This window comes from Pseudochaenichthys georgianus, chromosome 4 (genome assembly GCF_902827115.2).
Source record: "Pseudochaenichthys georgianus chromosome 4, fPseGeo1.2, whole genome shotgun sequence".
In the NCBI taxonomy this organism is placed as follows: domain Eukaryota; kingdom Metazoa; phylum Chordata; class Actinopteri; order Perciformes; family Channichthyidae; genus Pseudochaenichthys; species Pseudochaenichthys georgianus.
Genome location: NC_047506.1, coordinates 12590194 through 12605054, shown reverse-complemented (window position 1 = coordinate 12605054; position 14861 = coordinate 12590194). Strand labels below are relative to the sequence as shown.

At 39.0% G+C, this 14861-nt stretch overlaps 1 protein-coding gene and 1 long non-coding RNA gene across 3 annotated transcripts in view; one reads left to right on the top strand and one right to left on the bottom strand.

Annotated features, from left to right (window-relative positions):
* Positions 1 to 758: 758 nt before the first annotated feature.
* The window catches only part of LOC117445707 (afadin- and alpha-actinin-binding protein-like), a 30072-nt gene continuing 15969 nt past the window's right edge, over positions 759 to 14861 (bottom strand). The window contains exons 2-14 of the mRNA XM_034081523.1: positions 5491 to 5551; positions 4932 to 5083; positions 4580 to 4783; positions 4331 to 4441; positions 4092 to 4227; positions 3890 to 3965; positions 3457 to 3637; positions 3046 to 3193; positions 2582 to 2718; positions 2318 to 2491; positions 2031 to 2148; positions 1610 to 1757; positions 759 to 1516 (exon numbers count right to left, since the gene is read on the bottom strand). Coding sequence (XP_033937414.1) covers positions 1369 to 1516; positions 1610 to 1757; positions 2031 to 2148; positions 2318 to 2491; positions 2582 to 2718; positions 3046 to 3193; positions 3457 to 3637; positions 3890 to 3965; positions 4092 to 4227; positions 4331 to 4441; positions 4580 to 4783; positions 4932 to 5083; positions 5491 to 5509 — 1752 coding nt within the window. The 5' untranslated portion in view covers positions 5510 to 5551 and the 3' untranslated portion in view covers positions 759 to 1368. The remainder of the gene's footprint in view (positions 1517 to 1609; positions 1758 to 2030; positions 2149 to 2317; positions 2492 to 2581; positions 2719 to 3045; positions 3194 to 3456; positions 3638 to 3889; positions 3966 to 4091; positions 4228 to 4330; positions 4442 to 4579; positions 4784 to 4931; positions 5084 to 5490; positions 5552 to 14861) is intronic.
* Positions 9293 to 10928, top strand: LOC139433751 (uncharacterized). 2 transcript variants are annotated; one of them, XR_011643139.1, is made up of 3 exons: positions 9293 to 10160; positions 10381 to 10411; positions 10567 to 10928. It is a non-coding gene; the product is annotated as an uncharacterized lncRNA (long non-coding RNA). The 2 variants fall into 2 exon arrangements; XR_011643138.1 differs by having other exon boundaries at positions 10381 to 10928.

The following is a 14861-nucleotide window of genomic DNA, read 5'->3' as shown; positions in this document are numbered from 1 at the left end:
CACCAGGGGGAGGGACAACTGATTTAGTATGAATAGCTGCTAAAAATGTACCTGCATTTACTAAATGTCAGCTAAAAGAGGAGTGAAATTAAAAACCTGTATAGATATTAACAGTACTTAATGTCAGCTTACTAAAAAAAACCTAAAAACATGGCGAAAATTGATATTTTAGGGCTGTTGACAGTATTTTCTGATTTATGGAGTGATAAAAAGAGATATCCAATATCCCTTCTGCAAAAGCCTTAGATACTAATATGACTACAAAATGAAACAAGAATTTTGAACCTGGCTTTATCCAAAGTTCAGATTTCGATTCCTGAAATGAGTTAAATTATGTGTATATTTAATGAGATAATGGGTAATTTGCATATTTAAACATGCTATTTCAGAAAACTTGTAATACAAAAAACAATTGTCTTATTGTAAGTAATGAACTGGAGAAATGTCTAGCTGATACCTTTAAGTTAAAAAAAATACCCTATTCACCTGGGGTGTCTCGCCTTAAGGCCACCAATAATTGGCCTGGTAGAGGTGAACCAGTTTTTTGTATTCCATAGAGACAAATACATGTAAAACCACAAGAAAATCGTGTTTGAATGATATATAATAAGGACTTTAAGAATATAAGATTGTCGAGATAGAATAACTCATCTCACATTTATTATATATATATATATATTAACAACTACTAATTAGGATAGTAGGAATTGTTCACATCTGTTAATGTTAGGCCTATCGAAATAAAAACACAATTTGAATTCAATTGTGAGAATAATTTATATTGTCCTATAAGATTCCTGATGTCAATATAATGCATTTAGTTATTTATCTGAAGTTTATCACATTTCTATATCAAACTATAGAAAAATACTTCTTATTGCGTTCAGTAAAAGAGCAGCATTAACTCTAAATTCTAAAAATGTGTGCTAGGTAATAAGTTAAACATGATAAGAACAAATATGTCAAAGTTGTGGGAGCAACATGTAGGTTATTTAAGGTGCAACAGCAACCATTAACATAGACCAAGCAAATCACAATACAGGGACAAATTATGTTTGGGAAAATAATACTTGTCTCAGACTTAGATTCTAGATATAACAGCCAAACAATAAATAAATAAATACATATGTCACAAATGTAAAAAACTACAACATCAAAATAGTCAGAATAGTCAAAAATCAGTCACACTGAACACCAGCAGCTAACCAGAACTCTTGTTTGGCTACAACCATTAACGGCTATTTTTCAGATATTGTTCCTTTTTACCGTCTTTCTTCAAGTATTTGGCCTTACAGTTCAGGTTTATTTTTAAAATACCACAAACTAAGCACAATCAATGGACATGAATAATATTCAAAGTGTCTGGCTTCATATAGAGCTGGTCTTTTCCTTTGGGAGTAAATGGCTGTACTGGTCTTCACTGTCGTTCCACTGTTTGCACTGAACTGCGGTATTTCCATTAAAAGAGATTTGTGATTCTTCAACGTGCTCAACCTTTCTCTTTGGTTTGGTTGATCTATAAATAAAAACATGTTAGTTAAGGAGACACAGTAGCTGCATTAATGTAGATACATTATGCAATAATAATGTACAAATTAAGACAGTGTACCTGTTGTCCGGCATAAGGCAAAGTGTCCAATGCAAGTCGTCTGTTGGTGGGGGTGTAAGTTGGACACATCTGGGTATGGGGGAGGTTGCGCCAGACCTACATTTGATTAGCTTTTCTGGATCCGTCTCTGCACTCGCCTCTGTTTTAGCTGCAAAGATAGGATGAACCTTATTAATCACTGTCAGAGAAGTCCCTTATTGATAGTTATTTAAAAAAAATAGAAGGAAAAAAATAGAAGTGGTTTAGTTGATTACATTTGCATTATAGTTGTGGTATAAAGAAATGAAATGGGCACATTGTTGAATTGACTGATAAACTATCTTAAATAATATCTTTAAATTCAATTTTACAATTAAAAGTCAACTTGAAAATGCTAATATCAAATTGGAAAAGGATTAGAAAAGACTGACAAATCCCTCACAAATTGAAAAGGCACTCTTAGATTTTGACATCTGGGGTTTCTTTGAGTCAGCAAATGGACTCAAGCTTAAAAACTGGTGTTTGAGCCACAGTGCCCGGTCGTCCTCAAAGTCCTTTCTCTGCAAAGTAAATCAGATACAAATCACTGCAAAGACAAATATTACACTTAAAAAGGAGCACACAGATATAAACCAGTCATTGTTCACTCTGCTAATTTACAGAGTAAAATGTGCTGTGTTTCCAAAATGTCGGACCAATTTTTGGGGAAAATATAATGTATTTCATTACCTCATGGCTAAGTCTTATAGCTGCTTCAGTGAAGTTCCTCCTTTCTCTCTCAAATATCTTTCTTCGTTCCTCAAGGGTCTTCCACTCCTCTCTGAAGCGCTCTTTCTCCTGCAGCATGAAGCGGTCGCTCAGCAGGGAGGCCGTCTCATCGTCACACGGAGAGCTCAACTGCTGCTGCAAGAATAAAAACGCACTCTTAGCCAGAATGTATAAACTCACCAGAGATGTTAACGTTTAAAATGTCATGGCAAATGTCAGTTTTACCTGCAGGAGATGCTGTTGTGTTTGAATTAAGTCTTTGCACTGCTGGATCTCCAGCTTCAGTCTGTCCATCTCGTCCTCATGAGTCTCTCGGGCAACAGCATCAGAGTTTGTGTTCTCGCCCATCTGAGCTAAAGATGCTAAATAAACAACCCAGGAAATATAATTAAGTTTACATCCGTTTTCTATGTATTGCTTTTAAAGGACAGGAAGCAAGGATCTTGACTGTAATGCCATTGTAAAATCCATGTAATTGTGTTGCTTTCATACAAATTCATATTCTTTGGCTTCATTATAAAATGTCAGCCTGCTTCTGTAGCTATGTCAGTTTATCTTAGGTTGAACAAGGTTTCTACAAACACTATCTTTCAGAAGAATCCAAATTATCTGGAATCCTTACATGATACAAAGTTAAATTCCTTCATGTATCAGGGTCAAACAGGGTAAGTATGCTGCATGAACACTACCTTGGCTGTCCAATCTTTCAAAGTGGCTCTTAAGTCTCCTCCACTGGAGGCGAATACTGTTGGTCAGCTTTTCCCGGGCTTGATCACAGTATAGCTCTACACTTTCTTTACTGGAATCAAAGACTTCCTCTTCCTCCTCTGCATCAACCTGTAATGTAATGATTTATTATTATTATTATTATTATTTAGTTTGCCTTGTTGTTGATGTAGAATAGATATGTTTCAAACACTTGATTTAAAACTATTATAAATAAAGAATGTAGAGTCTGCAGTAGGTTTTGTATGGTGTTGTTGTACTACCGTGCAATAGGTTATTGAATAACCTATATTCTATTGTATTTTTTTTATATTCAGTGATGTATAAATTATATATTATTATTAGTATTATTATTATGAAAAACAACCTCCTACCTGTTTGCCGGCATCTTGATGTTTGTCCCCTCTCAGAGCTGTTTTTCTTGAACTTAGAATGGACACCATGTCTTTTTTCATTTGCTGCAACACTTTCTTCAACTCTGAATTTTCCAGCAGCAGCTCCCTTTGTCTGGTGTCATAGTTGCTCAGCAGAGTCTTATACATCTCCCCCTCATGCCTTGGGAGGACGAAGATAATCATCTGTGTTCATTTGTCTGTTCCAATTTCATATACATAACACATCTACAGGGAAAATCACTTAAAACTACCGTGACATTCAGCCACCCTGTTTGAAGCCTTTGGTCCTAGAATAAATCTGTTTCACACATTTGTTTCTTCACATTTTTACGCATGCAAATATGTCTTTAGAGACAAGGTTAATAGAAAATGTAAAATGACTGGACAACAAAGTCAGTAGAAGAGAACCTACTTGGCTTCTGTCTTTACAGTTTTCCAAAGGATTCTCTTCCCATCAGCTCTTCCAATGCTGTTTAATACATCAATGGCTGGAAGCAAAAAGGGAAAAGAAAGCTACATTTAAAAGTGCATGTGCATTTTAATCTTGTATATATAAAAATGGTGTTTGATTTTAAAATGTTAAAGGTTGGGGCTGAGCATGTTGTCTCTTATACCTTGTTTCTTCTCCTTTTTGTCAGCCAGAAGTTGATTCAAGCGCTCCTTCAGTTTGTTGAATTCTCTCTCCTTCCTTTTCATCTCATGGTTGTACTGGCTGGCTCGGCTTGCAATTATGTGTTGAAGTTTTTGCACCTGACAGGAGGAAATAAAAACAAATGTTTATCAACCTCAGCCACACAAACCTGCTTTTGAATTCACTCAACATTGTCTAAGGCAGTAAGTCTAATAAAAGTACCTCTTCTTTTTCAGTTTTTAGGCTATTTTGCAAAGTCTTCACTTTCAGCTGCAGCTGCCGTTCTCTCTCAAGGAGTCCTGTGTTTTCTCTTTTGGACAGTTCGAGCTGCTCCTATTGTACCAGAACAACATAGACATTTATATAAGAGCTATTATTCAATGTTGATAAGAAAATATTGACGTGCTTAGTTTTAGTTAAACATTTGTCTTGTTATCTATATTTGTATTTGGAAAAAATATTTAATTGTACCTTTAGATGGGTGCTGGATAGCTGCAAGAAGTCCACATTACTGCTGGTCTTAAGCTGCTCCACCTCCATGTTTTCCAAGGTCCGGAGGCCCCTGTGGTGCAACTGAATCAGGTCATACATGCAGTTTAGCACAGGGACGACATTCATCTCTGAGCTACCGCTCGCCTCCGTCCAAAGTGGTGGGAGGCCAAGAGACGACACCTCCTGTATAAGGGGGAATAAAGGAAGAAAAGGATGTGGAGGACAATCAACACGTCAAGTCAAGATCACTGCAGTCATGTTGTACGAGCCTTTAACTACAAGCGTGTATGTATCAATAACTCAAAGAATTTGAGAACTTGATGTTACTTACCTGATTGATGTGAGATAGACATTCCTGCACATTGTGCTCGGTGCAGAAGTCACTGAGCATGTAGTTTCTGTGCAGTGGCAGCGATGATTGGCTAAACTGTCTCAAGGGAGATGGTCTACATTCAACGGAGCTGCTGCGAATGTCCTTGACTTCTTGGAGGAAGAAAATAGTCACAGTATGGCTTTCTGCTAATGTAACAAGAAAAGAGAACCCCTTCATACACATAATAACAACTGAGATTATTTTTGCAACAAAAACCAACAGTAATCTTCACCGTTCATGTGTGGGTTTTAGTTTAACCTGTTCCCAATTCACTAGATTTGATACACAAGATAGAGAAAGTATAACGTAACCTGTACAATGCTTGTAATGGCAGAACACTGCAGTACTGTACTTCAGTTAATCTAACTGAAGATGATAACACAGTCACATTACAAAAATAATAGGTCCATTGTGAGACATGTAAAGGTGATAATAAATACTATGGAGTACAATAGCATTTGTCTTATTTACAGAGTGTCATTTAAAGATCTAAAAATATGTCAATATCTATACTCACCCGAGGAGGACTCCGGCATTGTTGCAGTGCAGCCTTCGAGCCACTTATGCAGTCAGTGCTCCTGAAATAGACAGTCAGATTAGCAGTGCTCATTCAACACAGTCTGGATTACAAAGTAATGGAAGTGAACTAGTAGTGATGACGGGTGGAAACACGCAGCAACCTTGATGAGAGAGTGTAAACACAGCAGATTCATGCGAGCTAATTCTTCTATCTATCATAAGCAATGGTGATTGCATAGCGTACTGACAGCCATCCAATGTTTTTAAATCAAAATGTTTCTTTATAGAATGTCTTTGACAAAACTCATTATGATGATGACATCGCCGTATTACACTGTTGTCATTGCAGGAATATTTAACAGGTTTCAGCCTTGGACCAGGCTGGCATCTTATCTCAATGCTCTTATAGTCAGCTGATCAGACTAATCCCAGACACACACAGTATGTGGAGTTGTCTAGAAACCACACAATAAGAAACATTTTTAGTATGATCAATGCCTATATGTGCTCCAGAAATAGACATGTAGCTATCACTCACAATTAGTATTATATACACTTTACAGTATGACTTGATCCTTTGATATCAAAGGATACTATCAAATAATGAGCAGAAACTAAGTTTAGAAATAACTTGTTTTATGAAGAACATTTTGTAAATGTAATGTTTTATATATTTCATTTACAAAAAGGCTATGAGTCAGCTTTATCTCAGGAGATCTACCCTTTGGTTTTAGGTGATACTTAATCAGCATGGCGAGACAGATGGCAAGCCTACAGTCAAAGGGCTTAACAGGCCTATGCTGCTGAGACTGACTACTCAACAAGTGTTAACCCTTAGATCAGGGGTGTCAAACTCAATTTCATCACGGGCCACATCAGCATTATGGTTGCACTCAAAGGGCCGGTTGTAACTTTAAGACTATATAAAAATACATATATAAATATTTTATATATTTAAAATAATGTATTATATTACTTTATTGCCTCTGCATTGGATTATTATCGGATAGGGTAAAAGCTTCATAGATAATTACGTCTGAAAGAAGAAGTCTAGGGCAAATAAGTGCAAGTCTCTTCAGTGAGAATGTCACAAAATTATTTTAAAAGAAAAGCCAAATTCTGAAAAAAAGTTACAGTTAAATAAAAAAATAAAATCTAATGTAAGATGCATTGTGGGACATGTAGTTTATGGACATCGTGCATCTGTAAATCGGCCTGTAACCATATAATAAACATATTACATTCTTTCAGAGCTCTTGCGGGCCACATGAAATGAAGTCGCGGGCCAGATTTGGCCCCCGGGCCTTGAGTTTGACACCCCTGCCTTAGATCATTAGTTACATTTATTTCCAGTATAGAGAGGCGAAGTCACGCCCATCTAATTCCGGCCCATGGGACCGCGGAAGCGAAAAATTAACATTGAATTCAATGGAGAGAGAACACGTATCTTTTCATCCCGTTTGAATTGTGCCACGAACTACACATATGATGTTTGTCAATCTTAAACAATAAGTTCCATGTCAAAAAAGTCACATTTTGTCGTAAAACTGTTGAAATATAAGACTATGAAAAATACGCGACTACAAAGACTACAAATCCCAAATCCCATTCTGGCTCGCGTAAGTGATGTCACAGGCGATAATGCTCCAAGTGATTGCGACTCGTAATTAAAGCGAAGAAGAAGAAGATCTCATAACTGATTATTCCCTCCAATAAATAAGAGATTGCTAAAAATAAATTCACTTTTACAAGATGCCTGTGTGCTTTGTACCAGGTTGTAATCACATAAGTGATCATACTTATAGATCATAGCTCGTTCTATCGCTTCCCATCTGATGAAAGGACCAGGAGTCGTTGGACCAAACATAACAGGTAATACACATGTTTTGCATGGAACACAGTCAAGCTAGCTACATAGCTAGTAGCGAGCACGTTAGTTAGCATCACACATCACACTTAGCCTTGTCATTTGTATTAGCCTTAACATGAAGTGAACCCAAATGTTAAACAGTAAGAGTAGTCATGATGGTAAGTATTTTGTGAAACATTTGAAGAGGAGCCTATCGCCCCCAGGTGCTAAGGGGGCGGGAGGTAGGCTAACGGTGTTACCGTTTAACTGGTTACACCGGGGAAGTCGTTACGTTACGTTAACGGTAGGAATGGGGCGTGTACTTTGAGGAGATACACATTTCGATCGCTTCTTTTGTTGTTTACATTTATCTTTTGGTATATTTGGCTCCATAGGAACACTTTGATGCACATTCAGTATCAGTGTGTGAGGTTGTGGTTGTGGTCGCTATTTCTCTCTCTCTATAATCACAAACCAAGAAAGTTGTGACACTTCCGCCAGTTTATATAGCCTAGACAATGTAGGATAGAAATAAATATAAATATATATAGCATGTATATATATATATGTATATGTATATATATATATATATATATATATACATATATAAAATAACAATTTCATTATATGGATTCAACGTGTGCCCCCCCGCTAGACTAGTCTGTGGTTTACCCGTCACTGTGACATCAGTATCAGCCATGGAAGATAGTTTGTTTGTTTCATTCTAAACTATCCAGCAAGGTTATTTTCATTTATGTTGTTTTTTTCTGCACAGTGTAGAGTCGTGTTGTGACGAGAGGGATGGAGGTATTTAATAAAAACCTTGCTCGCTGGAGAATAGCTACAGAAGTCCTGTCACAAGTTAATCGGAGAGGATCACAGCTGGGGCCTATACTGCGAACCTGGTTCAACCTAACCTGGATATGTTTGAGTTAGCCGGTTGGCTTAATCCAAAACATACGCGCTCTCGCTAAACTGTACTACGACGCTGGTTATCAAGTGGATCGCTCAAGCCAGCCGTGTCCTATCTAGTTAGGTGCGCGTTCACATGAAAGGGGTGGTATTTGGAGCATTCGACCAATCACAAACATGGAGAAGCGCACTGACAGCGCAGCGTCATACTTCCTGAATGAAAAGTGAACTTTAATACTAGTCAAAAATTAAGAAGTTAAACTTTAAACATCCATGACTTAAACACTTTATCCAGGATAAAAGCCACATAGCTGCACCTGCAAGGTGAATACAGCTGGTAAAAGAAAAAGTGTTTGAATGCGTACATTAACAGGTTTATGATATCACTGCCCCGTCTAAAACACGATCTCACTTCAATTACATTTGTCTCGAGTGTTTCGTCAACTTATGTGTTGCTTAAAATAATACTTCTGCATACAGTATGTGCCACTGTGAGTGTTGCACGGCCAGATACGGCTCAGCTGACTCAGATAAGGAGAGATATGATACATTATGAAGTGATATGCCGCGGACTGTACTTAATGTACTCTGATCCGGTTACTTATGTTGTGGCCGATATTTAAGTACGCTTTCTTAACGCTAATGTTATAATAGTCAGATTGCTCTGAAGATGGGAGGTGATATTCTATTAATGTTCACGTTCACACAGTCGGTGATTTTTGCCGGCCGTCTTTCCTGCGACGGCAGTTTTTCTGTATTTCCTTTCTCCTGTAATATGACTTGATCGCTTTAAACTCCACACACTGAGCTCTGATTGGTCAGCAGGCGGTGCTTTCACTGAGTTGAGCTCTTAGCCTGCAACCTAACCTGGTCCCGACCAGGTTAGCTGCTTAGCATATATTACCATGGAGATCTAGCTTGCTAAAAAGAGAACCAGCTTCGTAGGACCGGAAAGCCGGAGTTTTCCCTGAATTTAGCCGGCTAAGCGAAAATCCTGCTTCGCAGTATACCCCCCAGGCCACGGATCTCGATGCTGCATTCGGGCTGTGAGTAAACAACTTGTGTCTTACTTTGAGGCTGTCTGGAGGTATGGACAGCTATCAAAGCTACTAAACATCACATTAACAACGATGTACAAATGACAGTCGGAGACAAATACATATTTGAAATGATTTATTCACGTTTGCAATGTTTTGAACAGACATCCCCAGTCACCTCATTGTCATGTTGTAGTCCTCGCTGTATGCGTCCGGATATCGGCATCGCAACCACAACCTCACACACTGATACTGAATGTGCATCAAAGTGTTCCTATGGAGCCAAATATACCACAAGATAAATGTAAACAACAAAAGAAGCGATCGAAATGTGTATCTCCTCAAAGTACACGCCCCATTCCTACCGTTAACGTAACGTAACGACTTCCCCGGTGTAACCAGTTAAACGGTAACACCGGCACATTAGCATCTGCGATCTTTTCTACTTAATGCTATCTGCTCAAATGGTTAACATTGAACATTAAACGATCAGGCAGTTCAGGGAGAGTCGAAGGAAGGAAGGCAGGCAGCTTTGCATGACATTTATTTATTTATAGAAGGACCATGCATACAAAAACATTAATCTCAGCAAAGAGAAGAGATGCAATATGCCAGATTATAGCTAATAGCTAATTTCCATCTGTGGTCCATTCTTCTGGACGTGTTTCATTATGATGATAGTGAGTCAATCTGTTTGTTGGAAAGACAGTAGTTGAGTGATTACTGAGAGAACATTATTAAAAGAGATAATTCTTTAAAGTGTTGTTACTGACCTTTTTCTCTTTTATTTTCTTTCCCTCACATGTAACTGCTGAGACCCTGAGGAACATGCACACTGGACTGACCTGCTCTGGCAACCTGATTTCCACTGTACGTAATAGTATGTGGTTATGGTATATTATTTATATACATCAAAGGCACAATGCACCCCCCAGAGACACACATGTATTGAGTGTGATATTGTGCATAGGTCAAGTGAAATCATCTTTACATACTAGAAAACTGTAGGAGTGGCAACTTGTTTTGAAATTGAATTTTTAATATCCGATAATGAAGTTGATCTGTTTTCTTTATTCTTCTCTCTTCCCAGCTCCATCCATCACCGTGCTCTGTTCCTGCAGGTCCTGCTTGCTAATCAATGCTTTATTTTTTTACACAATTACAAACAAAGTCAATGTATTGTATGACATGAAGTTGTGCTTCATTCGGAGTCAATAATAAATTCATTCTGCCTTCAACTGCACAATGACTGTGGACTGCACCGACATCCATGTAGCTGCCCCCAGTAAGATGAACCAAGCAAAGAGGGTCAACATCATGCCTAAGGACATCCAGCTGGCGCGCCGCATCCGCGGAGAGAGGGCTTAGACTGACCCGAGACCAGCACACCCAAACACAACGGCTCTTTTAAGAGCCACCTACAGTTTCAATTCTACGTTATTATAATTATTAAACTGGTTCATGTGTCACTTAGTTTACTGAACCGTGATGAATGAAAGAAATGAGTGAGGTAGTGGTTTAAAGAAGTTACAAAGACATTAATATATGAGTAACAGGTCAGTGTAAACACAAGCTTCTGTCAATTATGGATCACTCAAACTATTTATATAAAAATATGTAATAAAGTTCTAAAACAAGTATTCGGTATATTCCTTGATAGCTTTTGGAGAAGGTTGTTTTTAAGTTTACTAAAATCTATCGTTTCAACTGTTTCACTTTATAAAAAGGAACCGGTGAGTAGAGCATCATTGAGTTTCTTATTCTGTCAGTAAATTATCCAAATGAAATGTTTATCATTATTTTATTCAACCCTAAACAAATTGATTGTACCTTTTTAATAATGACCTTACATGGTTAAGTTAAATTAACTTCAGAAAATCAAATCTGTTCTGAGAAAAAACTAATAAATGTTTAAAGATAGGAACTTGCCATCCCACTGAAAAAAAGTCAACTTTATTGTCAATCTTACTCAGTTTGTGTTTATAGACAGAGATCAAAAATACTTTTAAATCAAATAAAATTATACAATTTACAGATATGTATACAAATATATATATATATATATCCTATATAATGATGGTGGACACTTCACCTCCAGCAGGGCAGATGGCTGCACAAGTCCATCGGGGGATGCTCCCAAAACACCGACTCACTCACAAAGAGACCAGACTCGAACACTGTCTCCTGATAGGCCTGCACAAAAGCCTTCACCCCTTCGGCCTCGTTTACAACCCCCCAGTTGACAGCCATGACTCCGTCCAAGTTGTACCCCCCGAGCACCCTCTTCATGAGGGACGCGCATGGAGTGGATGAAAGTCCCGACCGCAGCACAGCACCAAACTTGCTGGCTGTCAACCTGCCCCGCCTGTGTAACTGCCACTTTGTCCGCTGTCCTCCGGTGGCTGTCTGGATGGCAGCTTGCTGGTCTCTGCTTAGTCGCATTGAGGCAAGAATTGCCTCAAGCCCCCATACCCCTTCACCAGCTCCGGCACGGTGACAATGGCCTGATGTTGAGGCCGCGGCTCTGGCTCAGGTGACAAAAGCCATGCCATGCCACACTGTGCGCCCCTCAGTGCAGACCTGAACCAGTCTACATCCTGAGTGGCGATGTCTCTGGCCAGTGGGTTGTATGTCTCCTCTCACTGTTGGTAGAGTTGAGACACCAGCTGGACTACTTTGGAAGTGCCAGGCTTCCTCCACTGGCACTCAACATCTGTGGAGCGATCTGATACATGGCACATATTGCCAATGCTGCAGCGTGGCTGCATTTGTACATCCCCCGTGCACAATCACAGACAGCGCTCTGCATCGCGCCATCGTCTCCCATGCAGATCTGTACAAATAAAGTAAGTACCATGTTTGTTAGCATGCTATAATAGATTGAATGAGCAATAATACAAGGATGGTCCGGATCTGGGGGTGGGAGGGGTTATTTTTCCATAGTTTTGTCTGATTGTTGTTATTGTTTGTTTTTTCTGTATTTTTTGTAATGTGTGTTGTACTGGTTGTGATTGTACATTGTATTTTTCTAAATGTGTATGAATACATTTTTGAAAAACATTTGATCAACAATAAAAAAGGATTTGGTCAGGATCTAGACTCAGTGTGTAGTTTATTAATTAATCAATGCTCTCTACATTAGGAAAACACATACCAGTGTACCAGAGGGAGTCACACACAGCTGTGCCTGGATAACCAAACAAATTGACAAGATAACCAAAACCCTTGAATCTACACACAGCAAATAAACTCAAATGACACAACGAGATGTAAAAGGAGATCACACATACAGTATAGTCGATATAAAACTGACCGCTTCAATCTGAAGAGCAACTAAAACAAAACACGGGAGTTTACCTTGTTCTTGTGAACACTAATGTTATCCACAGCACACACAGACCACGAAGTTCTAAAGGAGAACACTAGTTACTGAAACAAAACACGTTAGTGTACCTTGTTAGCTAATGTTAGCTAGCTGACATTAACGTTACACATTGCACTCATATTACTCACCAACATCTTGTAAAGCCGGTCCCGCTGCTCTTACAGAACCGACTAACTCCCCTTTCGTGTATGTACAGCTCTCAACGTGTCCAGACTTGTAGTCACCTCGTTTTATACTTTTATTCTCATTCTGAAAGAAACAGGTGAAATTTGCTAACGTGACGGCCATCTTTGTGATGGTGACGCGTATTGTGCGAGACCAAGAGACCTGTAGTTCACTCAGCGGTTTCACACAAAAAAATGTGTAACTTCACAGTTTTACGACACATTTAAATTTTTTTGACTTGCAAAATATTCTTTTAAATTGACAAACATCATATGTGTCATTCGTGGCACAATTCAAACGGGATCAAAAGATAACCTTTCTCTCTCCATTGACTTCAATGTATAATTTTACGCTTCCGGGGTCCCATGGAGGCTCCCGGAAAGGGACCATCTACTTCCGACCTTATTTCGGAAAAAATATGTATTGAAGTCAATGGGGAGATAAAACGTATCTTTCGATCCCGTTTGAATTGTGCCATGAATTACACATATGATGTTTGTCAATCTTAAAAAATAATGTCCATGTCATAAAAGTCAGTTTGTCGTAAAACTGTTGAAATATAAGACTATGAAAAATACGCAACTAGAAAGACTACAACTCCCAGAGTCGCGTAAGTGATGTCATAACTGTTTTCCTTCACTAAGAGGTAGCTAAGATCAGCGCTGGCTAAGATAAGATAACTTTAACAAGATGCCTGTGTGCTTAGTACCAGGTTGTTATCATACCAGCAATGGGTCTTGCTCGTTCTTTCGCTTCCCGTCTGATGAAAGGAACAGGAGTGGCTGGATCAAGTTAGCTCCCTAGCTAGTAGCTAGCACGTTAGTTAGCATTACAGCCATGTCATTTTTATTAGCCTTAACATGAAGTAACATTAAGTAACCCAACATTTTAAACAGTAAGAGTAGTAGTCATATTTCGTGAACCCTTTGAAGAGTACTGTCACACCGGTGTGATCATTCTATAATACACAATTTAAGCCCGGGGGAGAAATGCTAACGCTACATTAGCATTTGCGATCTTTTCTACTTCACGCTATTTGCACAAATGGTTGACATTAAACATTAAAAAGACCAGGCAGTTCAGAGAGAATCAGAGGAAGGCAGGCAGCTTTGCATGACATTCTTCTGGACGTGTTTCATTGTGGTGATAGTGAGGGTAGTCAATCCTTTTGTTGACAAGACAGTAGTGACGGCCATCTTGGTGACGTCACGTGTGTTGTTCTGCTAGACCGGAGGCGTCTATGGTTATTCCAACCCAGTTTAAATTTAACCACTTCCGCATTACGCACGAACGTAGCTCTACGCGATAGCGTCATAGACTTCTTCTTCGGCAGTTATAGCGGTCGCGGTAAAGCAGGATTCTAGAGGCTTCTCAATACTCAAATTTCCCCTCCTCGACTCCCCTCCTCGAGACTTAGACCCGCCCACAGGAGATGCGAGCGGAGGACCGAGGAGGGGAAGCAGCAGACGTTTAAAGAAATGAGAACTCCTCTCCTCTGAGCGGTCATATTAAAGCGACGTCCGTTCATTATTACGTGGCAACAGCTGCATCAGCTGTCGAGTGTTTTGTCATATTTTATAATCTCTGTTAGATCAGCTGAACATTGTTCCCCCACATATTTACTTTGAATTCATTGAGAGTGCGGTATAATGAGACAATAACAGGCTACAGATGCGGACACACACACACAAATATATTTATATAAATATATACAATTTAAAGTATGAGAGCACTCTCATAATAACGTAACACAATCAGAGACTGGATATATCCCCCCCCCCCTCTCTGGTCGCTGAAATGGGGAATTGAAATTACGGGCCAAAAGTTGTATTTGCAAGTATTAAAAGTAAGGACATCAAACCAACTGAGACCCGTCTGTCCGCGGCATCTGCGCACTGTACAACACACACCTACACACTGTACAACACACACACCTACACACTGTACAACACACACCTACACACTGTACAACACACACCTACATACTGTACCACACACACCTACAGCTGCTAAAGCATAAT